Source organism: Anarhichas minor, unplaced genomic scaffold, assembly GCF_050575085.1.
Source record: "Anarhichas minor isolate MPS153535 unplaced genomic scaffold, ASM5057508v1 ptg000040l, whole genome shotgun sequence".
Lineage (NCBI taxonomy): Eukaryota > Metazoa > Chordata > Actinopteri > Perciformes > Anarhichadidae > Anarhichas > Anarhichas minor.
The window spans coordinates 4,888,062-4,911,423 of NW_027466486.1; the positions used below are offsets into that span (position 1 = coordinate 4,888,062).

General features: G+C 38.7%; 2 protein-coding genes across 5 annotated transcripts; one reads left to right on the forward strand and one right to left on the reverse strand.

The window, feature by feature from the left end:
- Positions 1-648: 648 nt before the first annotated feature.
- LOC142967936 (phospholipase B1, membrane-associated-like) lies at positions 649-17,618 on the reverse strand. The gene is made up of 44 exons (XM_076107591.1): positions 17,558-17,618; positions 16,116-16,162; positions 15,968-16,025; positions 15,780-15,843; positions 15,594-15,628; positions 15,023-15,089; positions 14,810-14,858; positions 11,861-11,926; positions 11,707-11,772; positions 11,569-11,624; positions 11,314-11,383; positions 11,112-11,219; positions 10,914-10,967; positions 10,257-10,325; positions 10,049-10,135; positions 9,900-9,960; positions 9,758-9,816; positions 9,336-9,409; positions 9,170-9,213; positions 8,447-8,555; positions 8,263-8,314; positions 8,076-8,156; positions 7,611-7,676; positions 7,398-7,498; positions 7,233-7,314; positions 6,778-6,882; positions 6,576-6,671; positions 6,395-6,466; positions 6,226-6,303; positions 6,073-6,133; positions 5,933-5,991; positions 5,500-5,567; positions 5,357-5,400; positions 5,131-5,230; positions 4,983-5,034; positions 4,763-4,843; positions 3,789-3,854; positions 3,564-3,658; positions 3,194-3,275; positions 2,639-2,743; positions 2,434-2,529; positions 1,792-1,866; positions 1,609-1,648; positions 649-1,563 (listed from the first exon to the last, which is right to left on the reverse strand). The coding sequence occupies exons 1-44, from the start codon at positions 17,616-17,618 to the stop codon at positions 1,391-1,393; spliced, it is 3,234 nt and encodes a 1,077-aa protein (XP_075963706.1). The 3' UTR covers positions 649-1,390.
- A 1,763-nt stretch (positions 17,619-19,381) lies between these two features.
- On the forward strand, positions 19,382-22,887 carry LOC142967939 (protein yippee-like 5). Of its 4 annotated transcripts, none has more exons than XM_076107594.1 (4): positions 19,411-19,557; positions 19,818-19,930; positions 20,903-21,074; positions 21,187-22,887. In XM_076107594.1, exons 3-4 carry the CDS (start codon positions 20,934-20,936, stop codon positions 21,409-21,411), a joined length of 366 nt encoding a protein of 121 aa, XP_075963709.1. In that variant the 5' UTR covers positions 19,411-19,557; positions 19,818-19,930; positions 20,903-20,933; the 3' UTR covers positions 21,412-22,887. The 4 variants fall into 4 exon arrangements, with proteins under 4 accessions (XP_075963711.1, XP_075963709.1, XP_075963710.1 ...); XM_076107595.1 differs by having other exon boundaries at positions 19,411-19,461; XM_076107596.1 differs by lacking the exon at positions 19,818-19,930 and having other exon boundaries at positions 19,382-19,461.
- The last annotated feature ends 475 nt before the right edge of the window (positions 22,888-23,362 follow it).

Consider the following 23,362-nt stretch of genomic DNA (forward strand, 5'->3'; position numbering starts at 1 on the left):
TACCGATGCATAAACGTGTCAAGAATAATTTTATGTTGGGGCTAATATTCATATTTTTGTATATTGTTGTATAGCAATAAATCATATTTCATAAAGTCATCACATGTTTTGTTGGTGAAAGCTTAATCTACAAACTAACTTCAGCTCTCAAATACATTTAGTTGAGTAAATAGTACAATGTTTCCACTTAAAATGCAGTGAAGGAGAATTATAAAACGGTACTCAATGAAAATACTTAAGTAAAGAAAGATAATTTAAAATTGTACTTTAGAAGTTGAGACTTTCCACAAGTTTGTTTTTGCAACATAATCAACATAAGCAGCCGGTCACCTCAACCACTCACCTCTCGGAGGTCCTAACATAACCATGTTTATGTTTCTTCAGTGGGCTTTCTCAATGGTGGTAATGATGATGGTAGTACATGCAGGCTGATGTGTGCTGTGACGCAAGCAGAATAATCTTCGCATGGGTGGTTTGTGTAATTTATGATACGGTGATATTCTGTATTTCCTATGTATCTAAAATAAATACCATTAAGGAGTAATGGTTTCCTGGACTGGCAGACTACAACATGTCAGGACAGGTCGTTGTCCGGCTGTCCGGATGTCACTTCAATAATCATGCTCCATCACAGTTTATATTTCTTATTGCAAATTATTTATTCCAAATAACCAAAAAAACATTGAGAATTATTACAATCAAAGGCATTATAAAAAAAGAAGGCATAAAGGATAACATTGTCTTTCCAAGTATTCATCATTGCACAGAATCCACACAAGATTCACACGATTTCCATTTCCATCCACCAGGAGTGTCCTCCACAGCTGGTTAAAAGTATGACAGCACTGAATGCAAATATATTTTACTTTAAGTTAAGTAGTCAATTGTATCCATATAGCCCAATATCACAAATGTGCCTCAATGGGCTTCACAAGCTGCACAGATAACGACACCCTCTATCCTTAGACCCTTTTAATACAATCATAACAGCAGTAATAACTTAATGTGTAGGCAGTCATTTCAGCCTTTACGTTTGCACATGAAATCTACTGTGTTTGATTTGTTGTGGTTGGTGACTGCATTGCATTAAGTTGTAAGACCAGCTACAACATTGAAATACGCCTTTCACTTAAATGAGGTTTAATGCAGGACTTATAATGGAGTTATTTCCTTAGGTGAAGACTGGTGTACCTTTCCACCTTTGCATCCAGTAATAGTTTCTGTTGTTCAAGGACAATGATTACCTTGGTTGAATCAGACAGGGCTATCTTATCATGTCTTATCGTGAAAAACTGTTTTAGTATTATGACCACAATCATTTAAAATATTGCAGTGTTCTTTTGTTATTTATGGTTCTTCAATAGTCCAGTGCAAAAATTCAGTAAGCATCTTAAAACACAGTGCCCTTCATCTCCACTGCCGTCATCCTCCGCTTGCTTCTCTTGGCTCTGCAGGAGAAGAGGAGCCAGGTGACAAACCAGCCAATCAGAAGACCTGCTACGGCCAGTACAGCAGCGAGCCACACTGGCACACTTTCTGTGCAACCGGGGGTGAGAGGCAGGGCTGTGCTGTGAGTTGTGGGTGCTGGGGTGGTGGTGATGGTCGAACTGGCCAAGCTGTTCACCTTTGTGAAGATGTAAGGATGCTCCTGGAACGCAGAAGAGGGAAGGTCTTCTATTTAATCACACACACACTTTTATGAACCATTATTGCAATTACACACAAATTGTACGGATAAATCTCAAGTGGGTCAGTAGCAGGTGAGAAGTGCTTGTGTGGCAGATTCCTTACCTCAGTGGGACACTTGATGTTATCTCTGGTATTTGTGAAGTTGTTGTACGTCTGTTTTTTATCTACTGGCTCCAACTACAGATAAAACAGAGTACATCTTTGCTCAGACCATGACTAAATTGCAGAGAGATGTGGTTATTTACTTATCTATGGGTGAATAACTGATCAGGGCCACAAGTGTTAGGGACTTCCCCCCCTGGTCTAAACCTACAAAATGTCACTCAAAGTGACACGTGCCAACCAGGAAAAGATTTCCACAAACACACATAAACGACTGCAAAGAGACACAAAAATACACAAAAAGACTACAAAGAGACCAAAACAACTGCAAAGAGATGCAAAAAAGCTGCAAAGAGACAAAAGAGACGCACGACAACTATGAAAAGGGACAAAGCAACTACAAAGAGACACAAAGCAACTACAAAGAGACACAACATGACCACAAAGACACACAAAACAACAACAACAAAAAAGGCTAAACAACCATAAAGTTGTGTGTCTTGCTCCTATGTAGGAGAGGCGACATGGCCTTTATATGTCTGTGCCCAGGGGCCCATTATCTCATAATCCATCCATGGACTTATCCACAACCCTTCCCCTGTCAAACCCTTAGCCATTAACTGCCCGCCTTGCCGGACTCACCATGTTATTCCAGAGAGCTGCAGCCATGTCAGCCTGTCCTCGTTCACTGAAGTGGAAGCAGTCCAGAGAGAAGTAGGTGGTGTCAGGTATGCCGTCCTGGAGAAGAAATAACACAACATCAAGGGCTTGTTACTGCACTAAAGCTAGCGTATATGTTTGTATTTGTCGAGTGCAGTGGAGGCTCAGGGGTACACGGAAGACTCACAACATTCAAAGGAGTGATGGTGTTCCTAAAAAAGGGCTGCACGACCACAGTAAAGTCCTCTCTTCCATCATAGCGGCTTCCATACACCAATTTTTCCGTCTCAAGCTGAAAGAAAGACCACAAAAGTTCAAATATCTTGTTAAAAAAAACTTCTTCTCACTCATTAAAAAATCCAGAATCTATGAAAATGCAAATATTTTCACAACAAACATTTAAATACTGAAGATAAGATGTCTCTTACTACACTGAAATACCTGTCCACATCACACTTATATGTTCTGTATGTTGCATATTGGACCATGATTGGCTTCCAAACTAGTTGTAATGTTTGTGAATACATGTCTAAAAGTCAGATTTAAGGTGAGCACAGAGAAACTTCCCCCCTTCAGCAGATGAATGTGAAAACAGCCACCAAGTGTCAAAGTCTGCACATACATCATTCTGCACAGTCTGAGAGAAATAACAATAAGCAAACACAAGTTTGAGTAGACAAGTGAACTTTAACTGCTGGTCACACCAGCAGTTAAAGTAAAAGAACAGTTCCAGTCTGTTCACCTGTAGATCTCGATTGATCCGTTTTACTTCAGCCAGCTCTGGGGAATCCTCTGCTGGTAACAAGAAGCATGGGCAGACAAGCCTGAGGATCAGGGGTGAAAATAAAGAGTTGATCTAGGATAGTAAAATCAAATCATCACTGAATACAGAGTGCTGCTTTTTGCATAGCACATGATATGATGTGTCATTGATTCAGGGATGAGGTATTCTTTAATAAAAACCAAATCATAATATATTTCTTTGCTGGACTGACTAGGTATTAGATCAATATTAAGAAAAGTGCTGTAGTCAAAGGAGCAAATGTGCCTTGAACTCAGTGGTCTGAATCCATGTAGAATTGATTTGGCATGTGTGGGTCGATCGGGCGTACTTTTGTAACACATTGCACCCGAGACTATCCTTTTTGACCCTGCGAAGGCCTTCAACTTCTAGGATCTCCACGACGTTGACAACTGCCCTGGGAACCTACAGTCAGAAGAGAAGAAAATGTAAACCTATTTAATCTGGGAGATGAAACTGTGCATTTTCTTGTCCATTACAGTATTTTTTCGTGTAATCAACAGTTATTTCTTGGTCGGTAACATCATTATTTTACCTCTTTGTAAAGCATATCCAAGCTTGTCATCAAATGTTGCCTGTAGTTCTGAGGTGACAAAGAGGCCTGTAGTTTTGAGACCAAAAGAATAATACAATTACACACAAAGCACAAGGCTTTTTATTAATCAATAGTGAACACGAGTACTCTCATGCCTTATTTTTGTCATCAACAACTCTTCTCTGTTGTGGCCACAGACAAGCAGAATATTTAAGGCACATTTCAGGGGAAAGTGGCCAAGTTTGTAGCTAAAAAGTGCAAATCAACCAAAAGAGCCGACGCCATGCAACATGTGTGAGCATACGAGCAACAACTAACTCTAAGCTGTCACTACCACAGTCTCAGAGCTCATCTTAGATTGATGCTGTGCTTTGATATTCTGCTTCAAAGCACAAACATTAAAAGAGAGACTACACTGTCAGTGGTGTGCGAGGGGAGTAATGGAGAGAGAGAGAGAGAGAGATAAAAAGGGAAATGGAGGCAAAATAAGAAAGCAGAAAGAAAGAGAGGAAGAAGAAGGAGGAGTGCTAGGAGAGACAGGATGAAGAGGGTTTGGGCTGACCTCTGTGTTGTTTATGCCTCTTGGAGAACAAGGCCTGTCACTGTGCCTCGTGTGCTTGTTTCATGCAGACAGAGGCTGAGATAGAGGAGATAGAGGAGGGAGGGGGGGGGGGGTTGTTTTGTGTGACAGAATGTGCTCATTGAAAAGAAACCATGTCTGCTCTCATCTTACTCTGACACAATAAAACAATTAGGGGAGGGCTGCAACACAAAGCTTGATTATTCTGCTCCAGTGCGTGGTCCCATTTGGACAGTGATATCATGAGACGGCTCTACACAGGGCGTCACACAACACTACGTGATGTTTGGCCACTGTGCCATGGCAGGAGAATCTTTCAACCTGGAAGGAGTGATTTGAAAATGTCCTTACTCCTGCTTTTCCTGCTTTGTGACGACTTGTTAAAGCAACTCACCCGATCATTGCAATACTGACACAGGTCATTGCCTCCAATGAAGAGGGTCACCAGCTTCCAGTCATTCTCAAAATCCACCGTCTATTTTTGTTGAAACGATGGAGAAACGATAAGAAAGACAGAGAGAGAAAGAGAGAACAAAGATTACTTTTCTTGCAAATTTGTGGTCACAAAACAACATCAGTGCATGTTTTAGTATAGAACCACAATTTAAACTCACTGAGTCATTCTTCATGGTATCAATCAGGCGTCGGACCTGCCCTGGGATTCCTCTGTATGAAATTTTCAAATGGACAAACATAGCTTAAGACATAACACGAGTGAACCATTCAAACCTGCTAACAGATCAAAGACATGTTGGAACTCACGATATTTTCGCTCCTGATACAGCCATGTTGAAGCCAGTCTGCCTTGTCCCTCGTCCCTTTGACACCCCTTTGATTTCAGGATTGAACTTCTTAAGGATATCTGATGTGAAAAAGTAAGAAAATTACTGCGCAAAAGACAAAGTTCTGTTACAGTCCAAATCTGCCATCTAGTGGTGCTATTACGCACTATAGAGCAACAGAGCGACAGATAAGGTTTTGGACTTACTGGGTAATGTTGTGACAGTCTCAAGAGTTTTATCTCCGCCAATGCTTTTTGATGAAAAGCAAACAATGACTACAATGATTACAATACAATGGGTTATGTATGCATATATGTGTTGTGTATGTAGTTTGTGTGCAGTATCTCACCTCCATGACACCCCTCTGTACTCAGTTCTTAGCTGCAGGAGATTCGTTGCCTTAGCACCAAAGCCGGCCTGCATGCAGAAAATGATGGTTGTCATTTCTCTGTTTCTCTCTCTGGTGTGTGAAAAATGATGCACGAGAAAAGAAAATGCTAAACCAGCTAAGGCTAATAAGTAAAAAATTGGTATTACATTGTTATTTATTGCACAAACTAATCTATTCCATCTCTTTCTATAACTATTACATTATTTGCACCACCACTTGTGAAGTAATGCATTTCAAAGCAGAGACAAAGACACAATGCAAAAACAAGGGTAAATAAGTATATCAAGATAAAACGAAACATTTTAGGAAAAAAATATTACATGGGCCTTGAGATCTCTTTACTGCGCAAAATGAAGACAATCCTTGGTCACATTCTTGTGTACAAACATACCGTTAGAGAGTCTCCCACAGCAGCCACCACTTTGATATCTGCTGGTCGTAACCTGTGAGCTACAAATATCAAAATTAGCTTATTTTACATCTAACATCTCTAATTGCCTTTAGGTAATAGCGACACCTTGAAATGCTTACCTGAAGTGGGCACAGAGTTGGATGGAGCTGTGTTAACGCAGGAGAAGTCACTGCCCCAATTCTAAAGAATAACATGTTTTAGGGATTTATAGTTTTGGCATCATGCATAAATAATATGTACTTTACATTTTAAAGACAGAAACTATGACATACTGTAGCAGGAGCAGGAGTGGGGGGAGGGCCTGGAAAGGTGTAGTTGCTGTTGACAGCAGTCCTAAAAAATGGGTTGGTCTAATAAAGAAATAATCAAAAACATGTCAGTACACAAAAATGATAAAACAGCATTATGTAGGATGTCATTTTTGTTGCTGGACTCACTCACCTTAGAGGGACACTTCAGATCAATGGCAACTGAGAAGTCTTGTGTAAAGGTCTTGTTTCCCACTGGCTCTAACTAGAGATAGTGAGAGTCAGTGATTTATTTTGGATCATTACAACAGAAATAAACACCACATGTGCCAAATTACAATAAATGAAATGCCTTATAATAAAGAAAATCCTACCATGTTGTTCCAAAGAGCCTGAGCCATGAGAGTGTGAGCTTTCTGGCTGAGATGAAAACAGTCGGGTGAAAAGTAGGAGCGATCAGGCCGGCCATCCTTTTAAAAAGAAAGGACAGGGAGGAAACTTTAAAAAATGTTAAAATAAACAAACAATAAATGAATAAAACTTCATTGGGAATATGTAATGTTTCAGGTGTGTTACCTCTAACTTGGGAAGGACAACCTCCCTGAGGAAAGGCTGCAGCACCACAGTGAAGTTGTTGTGCGTGTCATACCGCCCAGAGTCAATTAGCTCTCTCATAGCATGCTAGACGGAAAGACAGCCAAGAGATAGAAGACCAAAAAAGAAGAATTTGACCTTTGAGTGACATATTTTTCCACACAAGATATGTAGCTCCACATTCAAACAAGGGCAGATCGACAATAACTTGAACATATAACAACTTTTAAATAATACAATTTGAGATAAAAATGCAGTAGATGCTAAAACATATTAGTGAAGTTAATTATAATGATGATGAAGATTTAACCCCTGGAATGGATGTTTAAATTATCTTCTCAAAGTCAAATTAAGAGTTGTAAATTTGTGTCTATGAAGTAAATTTGTAAAGCGCTTAAGAATATGGACAAAAAAAACCCCTCTGCTTTGTTGTGTACCTGATAGGCTTTATTGAGGTCATTGACCTTCTGGAGTTCAGAGGATCCTGGTTTAGGCTTCAGTACGCAGGGGCAAACTAAACTGAAACACAAACATCAAAACTGTTAAAGATTGACTTGATTAGTTTGTTTTTGTCTTACACAACCAAAATAAAAATCACTGACTTTACAAACCAGGTGGGACAGCCCAGAGTTGTATCGTAGTGCAGATCACGCAATGGTAAAATGTTTAACACCTCTATCAGATTGACAATGGCACGAGGCACCTGGATGATACAAAACACAAAGCTTGTAGACTGTCTGTCATTTGGATTATGGCTTTTAAATTGCTCACATAGAGTGAGGTTGTATGTTTGTGTGATGAAGGCGAAAACATACTTCACTATGGAGTATGTCCAGAGCTTGGCGGATACGGTCAACCACATTCCTGGGTGAGAAAACAATCTGTGGAAGTACACAAGACCCAAAGCATGAAAGATTTGCTGGTTTTCTTAATCATTTATGATGGTTTGGGACTGTTGATCCAACAAAACAAGCAATTTGAATACGTCACTTTGAGCTCTGGGAAATTTTGATGGACTTTATTTTGTATTTTATGGCATTTTATTAACAAAACAAATGATTGTCAGTTGCAGACATAAAACAAATATAAACGCTTTGCTTACTAAGGTTTGTATTATCAGGGCCTTCAATATGAAAAATGAATTATAAAGTAGATCTTGAACAGCATTTTTGGAAATGTCAACAGATCCTAAATCTGTAATTTTGCAGATAATGTAAGACAGTTCAACAATCATTGTCATGGGAACAAAGCAAAGCATAATGCCAAAGAGTAGTGCTTACGCTGTCTGTGCAGACGTCACATAGGTCATTACCACTAATAAACATGGTGATCACTTTCCAGTCATTGTGGAAGTCAATGCGCTGTAACGGAGATAAGAGGTAAATGTTCCGTTAATTGAGAAAAATTGGAATATATAACTGAGACAAAGCATTTGTTTTTACCGTAGGTTACCACTCACTGCCTTACCGAATCATTTTTCATTTTGTCCACTAGGACGCGCACCTGTTGCACCATGTCCCTGAAAATAGAAAGGTTTGATGGTAAAATTGTTCTTGTTCTTGTGTTCCATAAGTACTGCTACGGTTTGATTTATCAAGATTCAAAGGGTAAGTGAGAGTAAAAAATAAATAATACTAATATTGTGACTGACCCACTCTTGGCTCCTGCCACAGCCTGATTGAGGAAGGCTTTAGGAGAGTCCTCTTTACCTATCCCCTCTGAGAAGCCGGTCAGGTTGGGGTTAAACACCCTCAGGATGTCTGCAGACCACAAACACAGGGAAGGTTAGAAAAAGCACACATACACATGATACACATAATGGCGCACATTCTATATTATTTAGTAGAACATGCGGTTATTAATATAGAATTTTTGTTTCAAACAAACAGCAAAAATATTGGAACAATCAGTGTGGATCAAATCTTCAGTTAACCCAAGACCCCGACATGAAGTTAAGTGAACATTGAGGTTTTTCTTTTTGTCAAACCAGTTGAATTCACCATGTTATTCTTTGATTTATTGGATTTCTGAAGTGTTATTTAAACAAGCAATTTCCAGCTTCTGGTATATTTCTGAATACTTGTATGTTCATTTTGTATAGCTATTGAAGATGTAGAATGTTAATATTTATAATCAAAGGTATCCTAAAAAATATAGTTGATTCAGGTCACTCGGACATAAAAATGAGAACTGCAGAGGTCTATAATGATGGTGATAAAACACCATCATTATAGACGTTATCATGGCTACAACTGGCCAATGATGGACATCTGATATTTGATGAGATAAACCTTAAGCAAGTGCTTTTATGTAATTTAATTTTAGGCAAGGCTTTTACAATTTTAAAGAATAAATAAATAAGAAGTAAACATACTTGGCAGAGTGGTCACAGTGGTAATGTTTTCATCACCACCAATGCTGAAAAATTAAGAAACAGCTTGTTAGTTTCAAAAGCAGCTCACAGAATTACCAAATGAATTGTTGAAGTATTTTCCCACACGATCAAAATTAGAACAAAGGTGTGCTTTAGCTTATCCTACCTCCATGACAGTCCTCTGTACTCATTAATCACTAACAGAAGGTTGTCATTCTTTGCGCCCACACCATTGCCCGCCTGCAGAAAAACAGCAGATGTGAGATCGTAAGAGTGGAGTAGAACCAGAGGAAGTTTTTAATGAGCCAGATCCTGCAGCTGTGGAGATCTGCAAATACTTTTTCTGTATTAGAGTTACATTTTGAGTGCCATTTGAGCCTTATAATCTACCCTAACTCCCAGTGTTTCATCTCTGGTAGCTGAGTTTGCATGTCTGCACACATCCACAAATAAACAGTAAACACAATAGCACCATTATATAAAGTGTATATCTGGTCTTCATCTTTATTCATGCCTATTGGGATGAGTATGTTTTCAGATATATATTCAGGCCGTAGCAACAAAAAGTAGGAGAAGGGAAACACTCACTGTCAGAGAGTCGCCTACTGCTGCCACCACCTTGACATCTCCAGGTCGGAGTTCATGAACTACACCGAGAACAAAGTGGTTGGATTGAACTACATTTCCCAAAACACAGAAGCAGAATAAGAGCAAAAGGGTTTTTTTCTACCTGAAGTGGGTGTAGTGGGAGATGGACTTCGGTCTGTGCAAGGTATCTCAGTACCCGTAACCTGAAAAACATACAGTAAATTTGAGTACATTTAACTGTATGTGCTGCCATTCTACACTTTAGCTCTGAGGGTGACTGGACAGACTTACAGGATCTGCTGGTGTAGAGGCGTTCCTGTAAACTATGCCTTCCCTTTTAGTGGGGGAATATTTATTTGTACGCAGGAACAGTTGTTCCTGGGATGAGAATGGAAAAGACGTTTGCAGTTCAAACAATAAGTATCGGATTTAAAATCATAACCTTGATTGTATCTTGAGTACTGAAACATTTCTCTGAAGCAGTGTTACGGGATCTCACCTCGGTAGGGCAAAGTGAACTAATGACACTTGTGTCCATGACCTCTGCCTCACCTGTCGACGGCTGAAGCTGGAGTAGGAAAAGTTATGATCGTAAGATTTCCGGTTCATGTGCGGGCAATGCTGTGCAGCCAATGACCATGCAGTGTCAAACAGTACTGGTTACACAATTCTTGTATCTGCATATAGATTGATGCAGAACGAGCAAAGCTGGAAAGAGTCATCCACAATCTCATCAAGTTAATCTTTAGATGTAAAGATTAACTTGATGAGATTGTGGATGACTTAAAGATTAACTTGATGAGATTGTGGATGACTCTTTCCAGCTTTCCTATCTAATCTCAGATTGGGATATAAATGTTCACTTTAATCATTGTTCCATCTGACTTTTGCTTTGAGAGATTATAACTCTTAGCTGTTTGCTCATTTTTAAATAATTTTTTCTTCTTCTTTTTAGGATTATTCTTTGAGCATTTTGATGTTTTTCATACTGACAAAGATAGACAGGAAAGGGTGAGGGAGCGGGACAATTTTAATGTCAGAACAACATATCTATCAAAAAGGTTTACAGCCGGCTGGTTTTTCAGACAGCCTAAAGTATATACACAGTAGCCTATCCTGTAAATGTTATCAAGGACTTTAATTAATAAGAACGTACCATGTTTTTCCACAGCTGGACTGTTACTTGGTTTAGGTCAGACCATGTGTTCTCCTACAAAGAAACACACGATATATGCTGGTTACACATTAGCAATTTCAAGGGTTTTTCCTGCATTGTTACTGGAAAGAATAATTTACAGTTGTTAACAGTATTGTTGATTATAACTGGTGTCTGGAAATAATTTTCTTTACTTACTGAATCTGAGATGGGTTCAAGGATAACTGGCTCAGACAGCAGCACAGCAGTGAAGTCGGCCCTTTCACTGTTCCACTTTGGATTTTCCAAGACTTGACTTAGAGAGTCCTGAAAACAAGACAAATGGATATGTGTCAAGCAGGTAGCCAATCACATGACTCAGATGAGCCACACATTTGCCATTTATTTACATGTATTTTACCTGCAGTGTTTTCAGAAGAGTTGCTTTACGTAATCGCTGGTCTATGCTTTCATTCCTCATACACTGACACCTGCCAGCAAATAAAAAGCGAGCACATCACTGCCACATGCATTTGACAACCAACAGGATGACAACACGATAGAATACACATAGTGCATAAGAAAAGGATTTCTATCATGTCAAAATAAATGACTAATTATAATTTATGTCAGGTATTTTGCTAGATTTTTAATACCTAAATTTCTAAACACTCACTTGTCCTGCTGATGATTTGAGCTCCAGACCACGACGTGAACCAAAGTGAGATGCAACTGTAAACATACACCCAGCTAATTAGATTTTTTTTCTATTCACTATTTTTGGCAAAACTGTATTCAACAAAAAGTAAAATACCGTTTTCTGCAGCAACTGCAGAGCTGCTTCCACTTCCTGCACAACAGATTTAACATCTGCAGCAACCTGAAGAACAAAAAAAACAGTTAACATCATTTACTAAGTCGTACGTTTGCTCCATCAAACATGATTTATTTGTAGTTAGACATCTTACATTTGGTGAACAGTTACACAGGGAATCTGCCGGGGCAAACAGCAGCACCAGCTTCCAGTGTGTCACCTGCACGAATCAGATTTGAGTCACAAATTTCATCACTTAAACTCAACTTGACAAAATCAAAAAAGCTTTCAATTGACTTGGACTTGAACACCATGCAGACTTCACTCGGGAGTTGAAAAAAAAAAATTACCAACGATAATTTAATTTGCTTTCAGAAACTATGCGGTGGTCAACTAAAAAAATAATTGCAGTTTGCATACGGAGATGTAAACGGCATTATATTTGATGAAGAGCGAATTATGACTAACACTCACTAACACTTTAAAACTCAAAGTTTAGGACTTGGGACTTGGGACTTGGCAGTCTCAATTTGGGATTTGACTCTGAACTTGATTGCAAAGGCTTACATGACTTGGTCCCACCTCTGAAATACAGGTTGTATAATTTACACAGTTACACTGTAACCAATTGCTGTTAATTTACAGCCAATTTCTAACAGTAATCTACTGTATTAATGTAATACGGTTTTGTACTGTAGTCTGCAATGCATTGTGGGCTGGCCCATTTGAAGCAACTGCACAGAGCCCCTAAACAGTATCAGGTAACAAAAACATTTCAAGCCACAACACACACAAAAAAACATGAAGCATTCATACATATATTAAGATAATTCTGCTGCTTGATGCTCCTGTCCGATCTCTCTGTATCTTAAAAATATTTTCTTTGTTGAATTACGTCAGATTATTACTATGCAGTGGAGCCAATTCTCATATCACGCTGCCTATGAGCTTTATTAGAGGCGTAATATGTGAACTGGCTCCAGTGCGAAGTAATACTGCCAGTCACTGGCAACTTTCAACAAATAATATAGTTCCAAGATATAGAAAGGTCTGATAGGAAAATCCAGCACCGGAATTACACAAAATACCTCATGACATCAGAACTGGTTAGTAACTCATATCACCTTATGTTAGAAAATTGAAACTACCCCTTTAAGACTACAAAGTGTTCCTAATAGTTTTTCATTCAGTCTCTGATTTTACACTATTGTGATTTTAGGCGCTTCATTGGTATTAATCCAGAGAGAGGAACAAAGGCCATACGGGGCAAGGTTGTCTCCAAGAAGACGAGTGTGATCATCCAGAAGAAGTCTACCACCGTCAATACACACGTCTCCTCACTACTGAAGAACCTCCTGGACTTTGAATGGGACTTCATATAGGTCAGTGAACTCTCTCTCGTCTCTCACTCTCTCACTCCATATGTTGTTTTGACATACTGACTTTGCCACATTAAGCGACAAGACACTTTGGTATTATCAGCTACATAAGCATTGATTGGACGTTGTTATTGTACATTCCTGACTCTAGAGTTATTTTGATTAATTATTTTGTTTGTTGTTGTTTTACAGTGGCAACACTGGAATGTATCTATGGAGACGAACAACCACCAGCAAGGTGATGGCCATTTCTACCTGACCCAGAAGATTCCTCTATAAATAAGGACTGTCCACAACCACCCAGACTTTTCTTCATGCACCTACCTCACAGGACTCTTAAGAGGTAAAGCACAAGCCTACCTTCACTTTATTTTTTTCAAGATGTTGATATTGATGTATATTTTCTAAATAGTCTTAATGCTAATTTTCAAAATGTCCTTACTGATTAACGTTTAAAATGTTGTTCATAGTATAGTTAGTATAGTTTACAAATGTTGCTGATTATGCATATCTTCGAAATGTTCTTACTGATGTATATTTTACAGACAGTAGAGAATGCATTGCAGTACATTTAGATATTGTCACTATTCGAAACAACTTTTTGAGAGAACATCAACGTATCTCAAATTATTCGTTATTTCTTTTGTATTAGTTACCTTGGTATTCAGCCCAACTATTTAATTTAAAACTTATGTCTCAATTGTTTTCAAGTCGTTGACATGCAATTTAGGAATTCAAATGTATTGCCATTGTTTCAGGCAGACATGGCAGTTTTTAATTTGCTACTAAAAAATCTCTTTGGCTTGTTTCGCTGCCAAACAAGCTGGGTCGTCCAAGTGTTTTATTTTGGTTATTATTATTTTGTACACTAGCGATATTTATGTTGACACTGTCCTGTTAAATAAACGTTTGTTTGATTTATATCCTTTCTAAGTCGTTTATTGCTTATGTTGCATAATTTACATGATAATGCAGATGTCTGTTGCCCACAGAAAAATAAAATTGTAATGTTAATTGCATTGCAGATTGATATTTTAGATATTCTAAGCTGTTAAATTGAGTTATTGTATTATCAATGTTGCCCGTATACAGTAAACACTGAGAATTTAAAGTAATATAACCCCTTAATCAGAATGTTACTTCAAATAATCACTGGAAAATACTGCATTCATTTTTACTGTAATAGACTGTGAAATATTTCAACAGTATGACTACTGTAGAATTACAGTATGTTGCTGGCGTCTCTGCTGCCAGCATTTTACTGCAAATTGAAAAAAATACAGAAACACACTGTATTATAATTTTACAGTAATATAGGCTGTTAAGTATTTCACGGTATGAATACTGTAGAATTACAGTACATTGCTGGCGTCTCTGCTGCCAGTATTTTACTGCAAATTGAAAAAAATACAGAAACACACTGTATTATAATTTTACAGTAATAGGCTGTTAAGTATTTCACGGTATGAATACTGTAGAATTACAGTACATTGCTGGCGTCTCTGCTGCCAGTATTATACTGTAGATTGAAAAAAATACAGAAATATACTGTATTCTACTTTTACAGTACTATGCTGTTATGCCATTTCACGGTATGAGTACTGTAGAATAACAGTAAAGAGCTGGCGTCTCTGCTGCCAGCACTTTACTGTTATTTAACAGAGAAATTTGTTACAGTGTAGTCTTACTGTTTTTTAAATTGTTATGAGAAGGTTAATGTGTACCTGATTTGAAAGGGAGAGAGACAGTTCCTCAGCTTCCTCCAACAAGCTTCTGCAACACACACACACACACACACACACACACACACACACACACACACACACACACACACACACACTCACATATAACACACCTGCAGTAATATCCTCATACAGCATTTCTGTGTGTGTGTGTGTGTGTGTGTGTGTGTGTGTTTGTGTGTGTGTGTGTGTTACCTGGACTGCACTGTGGTCTGATCCACATGTTGAGTGATCACTTCAGGGTTAAACATGGACAGCAACTCTACTCAACACATAGACACAATTAGACTTAATCTGCATCATTTAAAACACTTTACAATGAGACGGTGGATTATGTACATTATGTGATAACTGCTGATTGTAAAAGCTTCCACTTATGTTGCAAGTATTGCTTACTTTTGTGTGAAATGAAGGTCAAGAACCTGTGTTTATGGCCCCCTGTCTTATCTTTAAAGATAAACTAACCAAAACTGTAAGATTATTGTTCTAAGATCTTTTCTACAAAGTGTGCGCTGTGTCTGGCATTTCTTGTGACATTTCCTTGACCTGAACCAGGTCTGAGAATATGATAAAGGAACATTTTAATTCAGCATACTGAAGGTGCTGGTACTTACTGATATGTATGAAGTATTAAAATGTATTGTCTGAGATGAATAGAATTATTTTAACAACGATTTGGTATTTTAGATGATCATACACCGCTTCATTTCTGATTGTAGAAACACTCAGTGAGTGTTTGAGAGGCTGTGAGAGTTTATAGACTTACCATTGACTTTACGGACGACTCTGTATGCTTCATCCCTAAAGAAGAAGACAGACAAGTTGCCAGAGTAGTAAGAGAGGGTTGATACAAGTTTTAAAATATTAGCTTCCTCTTTAACAGTCAGGATGCCACATTTGTGTATTTCTCGAGTATTACGGAAGTATCTGCATTGTATTTGTGGCTGTCTACCTGTGTGAGAGAGGAGTTCCCAAGACATAAAGAGCTGAGATATCAACAGGTCTGAGAGTATGAACTGATGGAGAGGAAGCAAGAAGTCAGAAATGTCGTGGTGCAACACGAGATAAAATGTTTTAGAAAACAATCTGCATTCAAGTCAGATTAATATGATTAGTGATGATAATTGCTGAGTGCTGTACCTGATGGGGATAACAGGGCAACTACTGGTGAGCAGAGTATGTCCATGAAGCTTTCTGTCTGTAGCACAGAAGAACAATTCCTCAGACTGTCATCGATACAGTATCAGAATAGTATGACACGTTGTTAATAAAGACTGTCACACTGTACCTTCTCTTTTGATAGTTCATTTTTTCCAACATCAATGTTAACAGCAACTAAACGTGACATTAGAAACAAAAAAACAAGTTAATACATTTGGGAAAAGGGGGAACATTTTAATCTTAAACATTCCGTTATGTAAACAGTTTGTCAAGTTAACTGTTAAGAATAAAAGTTAAAAGCTAACAGGTAAGAATAAAAACATCTTCATCCTCAATTTTTTCTATTTCAAACCCTTTTCCACTAAAATACAGCAGCTTATTTAAATCTAAAAAGGCTCTTTTTAGATGGCAGGACAATTTCTATTAGGATGTTAGTATGTTTCTTATCATTTTAATTGTCTTTGAGTTCAACACAGAAAAGATTCATGATGACTGAATTTACTTTTTTCATTTTACTTTATTTTACTTTGCATCCTAAACACATTGTGCACAGTGTATATATATGTAACTAAAAGAGATCCTGTACACGTCTCTTGGACTCTGCACATCAGCAACAAAAAACAAAAGTATCACTCTAAACAATTTCACTGTACAATAACGTTAACTTACTGGCAGCAGGGACGCCCGTAATTTACTGATTTTTTATGGTTAAACTACGTAATTTACTTTTACGGTATCTTACTGTATACTGGATTACGTTATGTGATAGGAGGATAACTGGGTTTTACGGTGGATTTACGGAATATGCCAGAATGTTACCGTTTATTTACAAAGGGTAATACAACCCAATACTTTTGCATTTAATTCCCAACAAATAAAAGAATAACAATAGACATTCAATAGATAATTGTTGCAGTTTAATACATGTTCTCAAGACAAATAATAAAGGGACATTTGTATTACATCACAAAACTCACAATGTACTGCATGTTTAGAAGAAAACAAATAAAATCATTAAATCTTTAATGACCGGCTTAACTAAACTCATGAGGATAACCTCAAACCAGTAGCGCCGAGATCGAAAAGTGGCCGATGTTAGCTATGCTACCCTAAAGTGGTGCTACTTGGTATGCTACTTGTTCAGTGGTAGGTACCGATACCTGTGGTATGCTACTGTTGTTCATTGGTATGTATTTATCCCTAGAGTAGTATGTTATTCAGCGGGATGTATTTATCCCTAGATTGGTATGTTGTTCAGCGGTATTATGTATCGATCCTTAGAGTGGTATGCCGCTCGTTTTCCAACGGCAAACCGTTTGCTGAAGGCAGGTGCCACTTGAAAGTGAAGGTCCACAGTCACACCAGTGCCGTCTCTTGATGCATATGCACATTTAATGTAAATTGGTTTGATTCACGAACAGTGATGCCGTAAATTTATTTTTTTTACTTTATTGACAAAGTTGCGCAACACAGCGTCGTAAATAAAGAAAAGAAACCTTTCATTTAAATAATTAATCGTAAATAATTCATTACAAATTTTGTCAAAGTGATGAATATAAGCACGTCTACCTGTAAACTGAGCGCAGGATCCAACAAGGACTGCCAGAATGAGGAGTGCAGATCTAGTCATGGTGAGGTGAGATACTGAGAGCCTACATTAAGGGTGTTTCCCTTCACCCTCAGAGAGAGATAATGACTGTAAGCTCTCACTGACTGTGAGACTGCACTGTACCTTTAAAGGGTGTGGAGGAGGTAAAACAAGTTCCCAAGAGGGCAACGTTTTATAAAGGAAAAGAAGAGGAAAAACACAATTAATCTCATTCTTTTATTATCAGTTATCTTCTTCTTATCAGTTTATCTGGATAACAATCAGACAAATTACAAGTCATACCACCGCCTCACTATCTCTGCATTCCTTTGTCCATGTCTTTGTCGCCTGCTATTTTTCTTGTAAAACTCAAGAACGTCAACATGTTGCACAACAGACCGAACTGACACATTATTGAAGGTTTTGAGATGTAAAGTTAAGTTTATGGCTCTCACTGTGATAAATCATAAAGCATATTTACAACATATGTTTTATGGATGAAAAGGACTAAATACACCACCCCTTTGTGAACCACACCAATATCATATTTTTGTTTCTGAATTGTGACAGCTGGACAGTACTGTTTGACCTAATATCCAAATAAAATGATCATCAAATACCATTTGAATTGACAGACACCTTTAAAATCATATTTAATGAGATGTAACTTCTCTAAGCTTGCTGTTTTCAGTTTGTCTATGTTATTGTTAAGTGGAAACTGTTTTTACTGTTGTTGGTTATTTTTCTACTGTTATTTAAGAGAGCTTAGATAATTGTTTTCTGCCCATAAACATCTCCATTAGCGGTAAGACACGCCATCAGGAGACACAATTTGAAGCTGCTCCATTTCAAAGAACAGGACAGAGTTTGTGGACACAGTGATAGTAACCAGAGTGATTTTCCAGGGAAATGAATGTATTTGTGGTTCATAACAAAACTCATTTGAGTGTAAAAAGCTCAAACAACCATAAATGTTCTGCCTCTTAATCTCTTAATAATCTTGGTTATCTAGTTTACAGAGAGGAAGTGCATCATTGTTAATATTGACAGAACTATGTAAATCATAAGGATGACATTCTAGTTTCAACACATTTTTAATGTGTTGATCTTTAACTTCTAGTCATGCTAGTGCTGCAATATCCATAAGATAGGGTTTTATAATTATAGCTTAACAACCAGCAATTTAGTGAAACTGTACAGGTTTTAGTTTTGGAGATGTGATGAGATAGGATTAGATTGCTAAATACTTTATGAGTTTGTACTCAGATTGGCTTTGCTGATACCCTGACCCTTGGAGTCCACAGAGTAGAACCAGTTATCTTGATGCTGTGGAGTTATCTGATTTCCATGATTTCAACAATATTGCATCCAAATAAATTTAGGCCTACGCATCAAAATGTTCTGGGTGCTCATAACTTTACTAAGCATGTATTATTTTCCTTTTATTTGTTATTCTTCTGAATATTTTATTTCAACAATATCCTTTTCTTCTCTTCCAGGATCCAGCCCATACTTGCTGGAGATGTCCCCGTTAACTCTCGAGTCTTTTTGAACTAGTGAGACAAGCACAGGTGTTACTAATAACGTTAACGATGGACAGTGTCTAGGTAAAACTATTGGTACATTTAAGATAAGATTTTGCTGGTAAATATCTTCTTATTTTTTCAACACAGGGTAAAATGTATCTAGTACTTATATACTTTATTTTCATTGAACATATTTGTAATGCTCAACTGAAGGTTTTTTTAACCTCTCCGCTGATTCCTAGTGGAGCACCCGTGGGCCGCTGCAGCACAGGATGTGACGTAATGACCGGATGTTGATACTAGCACGGAGACAGGAACAGCTGAAAAAGAACAACAAAGCCACCGCGACGACGACGACGGTAAAAATAACAGATGTGTGTCTAAAATATACCTGAAACATAGGTGACATTATCGCTGGTGGGGACATTTTGTGCCACTAAAACACAATTGAAAAGGTAAGAAGCTGTAGTTTGGCGCTAAGCACAAATATACGTTGTTGTTGTTCTCCTTGTTCCTAGCTTGCCGTCGTTGTCTATATTAGCTCGACGGCTAATATAACGTTAGCTTCTTTCGACTTGATAATATTAGTTCGAGACCGCTCAGCCAACATGTTCAAAACCTCGGGGGGGAAGCAGCAAACGTGTTCCCTGTTGACAGTTAGTCAAAAGTACTCATCTTTGTTTCATTATTCTGCTCAATGGCTTTTTATTTCCAGCTGTATTCGAAGCTCAGCTGCCATCTACAGTCAACAATCCTCACGACAAGCCAGTCAAGTACTTGTTGAAATCCGTAAAATGCTCAACAAAGAGCCAACTACGGCAAGAGGAGGTACCACTAAACCCTCAAATATAGTTCAGTAAATACAAATTTGAACTCAATATGTTTTCCTTTGAGACAGTTAATGTAAAATGCATAATTTTAAAGATGGTTAAGGGCCTGGATATTGTTTGGGTGACAAAATGCTTATCAAAGTAACTTACAAGTTAATGATAGATATGTATCACACAACATAGTACATTTTCTGGAGAGTGATTGAAATAATGCTAATTTCAGAAACAAAAATAATCACCCCAATGCCTTACATTCTCTCAGATGTCTCACCCCTCATTGAAAAGGCTTCTACATTATTCACAAGTGAGGCATTTAACTTCTGTAGTGTTTAAGACCATCGATCATCACACATTGATTTGGTAGAATCTAGGTCGCACCTGCTAAATTAAATTACCTTCTTCAGTCTCTACCAGCACTCGCACTTGAAAGGCCGTGTAGACACGTGGTGGCACATGACAAGATGCTGTCCATTTGTGGGTTGACATGACTCGGGGGCACTCTTTATCCTCCCAAAACACAAATAAAAGCCTCACAACATTGTTAGGAAACGAGCAAGAGAAAGGGAGCGTGAGAGAGACAGAGTTGAGGCATACAAGCGAAACTAAACAGAAACCACTTGGTCCTTATTTCATTGTGGTTACATGAAGCAAGTGCAGTTACCTTTGACTCTTTCTAGATATACCACGGCCTGGATGACTTAAAGACTTGAAAATCCAGTGTGACCATAAAACAGTCACAAACTGCTCATTGATTTACAACATAGCCCATAATAGCCTCACTGTGTTAAAGGAGTAGCCACCACATTATAAACGTGATGGAAAAACCTCTCAGAGTTCACCTTTTTATAGTGCCTACCATAGGGTAACCATAGGGTATTATATTGTAAAGTGTTACTGTTTATAGTCCAGTCCTATTTAATTTAAACTTTCCAACAATACATAGTTTGCTCTTTTTTCTGTCTTGTTTTAGCCTTCGGCCAGTCACTCCCAGAGGTTTGACGATGGGACGCATCTTCTTGGACCACATCGGTGGAACTCGCCTCTTCTCCTGCGCCAACTGTGACACCATCCTGACCAACAGGTCTGAGCTCATCTCAACGCGCTTCACGGGAGCCACGGGCAGAGCTTTCCTCTTCAACAAGGTACAGAGACAATAGCGGCATAATACGTCCAACGTTTACTCCTAAATAAAAACGGGGCACACCGATTCAGCATCTAGTTCAAAATGTGTGCGCTTGTGTCTCGACTCCACAGGTGGTGAACCTCCAGTACAGCGAGGTGCAGGACAGAGTGATGCTCACCGGCAGACACATGGTGAGGGACGTCAGCTGCAAGAACTGCAACAGCAAGTTGGGTTGGATCTACGAGTTCGCTACTGAGGACAGTCAGCGCTACAAGGAGGGACGCGTCATCCTGGAGAGGGCGCTGGTTAGGGAGAGCGAGGGCTTCGAGGAGCACGTCCCTTCAGACAACTCATGAGCCGCTAACCGTGGATTACCTTGAAGCTCACTCCCGCGTCCTCCTATCCCTCTCCTTGTGTCCCCTTGTGCTGCACACCACCACCTGCAGACTTACACCACTTCCCTGTCTCTAGCCTATGACCTTAGACCTCTGCTGATTAGAAGATTGGTTCGCTGGCTCTACACTTGCTGAATATGCTTCCTCAAAGTACTTCCTTATTTATGTGTCGCAGGGCACCACCCCCCCAAAAAACAGCTGGGGACACAGATAGGGAGCTGTAACTACACACCACACACTGAATCTTCACCACCTCACACGGCATGCTCCACCCTTTTTCATATGGTAATTAAACACGTGCATGATTATAGACATGGTCGGTCACACACAAAAAAAGCCACATCAGGTAGTTGTTTTGTTTTTTTAGATAACTGGAGGCAGTAGAGCGGAGTATGTTCATCACCCAGACAGGAGCAAAGCGATGTTAAATGAACCGATGGAGGTGTCACTCTACATAGTTGCTTCCGTGGGGCTCGTGCTTCTTCGTTGTGACCTTTTTGTATTTGTCTCCGGTGAGCACTGGATGCAATTAAGACCACGACAGTTATTATTTCTATGTCAGTTACCCTTTTATTAGCCAGTTGTGTAATGAATGTAATGTTTAAAATATTTGTTCACGTCCAAATGATACCATAAGGACCGCACAGAATGATGTCATATTTAAGTATGTGTTTGACCATGGCGGGAACTTTATTTAGACGTGGCTCACATGATGTGTATTTATTTGGATTGACGTTGCATTCTTAAAAAAATTCATCCTACAGTTTAATTCAGTTGTCCCAGTCTCCGTCTTGTGACCGTGGATTCCGTGTCTGTGTGGTGTGCCGTGTTGCTTTGGTGACTTGTGAAGAGCGTGTACCTTGCAGCCATGTTTCTTCAGTGTGGCGGAAGAGGAGTGGGTCTTAAGACGTGATGGAGACATTCTCTTGCTGCCTGCCCCTTAAAGGACACGGTTATGAGAGGATGGGTCAGGCAAGCGTTTGAGAGTGGTCAGTGCTGGGAGACAATGTGAGACAAGTTCATAACCAACAGCAGACATTCTCTTACCAGTTAATACCTTACAATGTTAGAAACAACACACTGAAAATATGTTTTTTTTGGAGTGGGTTGTGTTGTGCCATTTCAGAGTGTGCATGCCTGCAGGCGCTACCAGACTGCTCCGGCCGTTCTACAAAACAAATGACATTGACAGTATCCATATCCCCAAAGTCCACGCAGTGTAAAGTCAATGGCCGTGACAGAATATTGTCATTATCATTTTATTGATAGGCCATTGTTTTTATTTGCTTTGCTCTATATGATTATTATTGTATTGACTGATACATTTATCTTATTGTATATTTTCTGTGTTGGAGGATTGAGAGAGAAAAAAAGGTTTCTTCTTGAAAGGTTTTCTGATGTGATTTCTAAATAAACATGTAGTCTTGCTGGGTTACATTTATTTGTCTTATTTATGCTTGATTTATAGCTTAGAACACATTTATTTTTGTCAGCAAGTGCAATAGTCATAATAATCAATGTTTGTGAATACAGTTTGTTTCTAAAACGCTCTTTCTGTAGAAGAGGACAGATGTTTGAACACATGGCTATAATGACTATGTTAATGCAAAATTACATTTTTATACATTTTTTCACTTCTTAAGATGTTTAGATTTCAGAATGTGGTACTCAAGACAAAAGTGGAAATAAGCAGATTTATTGTTTGACATTGTCATGTTCATACATATGCATAAAGGGATGTGTTGACCTGTAGGTGGCAGCAGGACACTGAGAGACAGGATTATCTCTGAAGACATTTCCCCCACGATGCATGATGAGTGCCTTACCTGCCTCTGACGGTAGCCTGCCTGTCAGGGTCTGTGGGACACCGACACATACAGCACACGTGCAGCACTTGGGCTCTTTTCTGTAC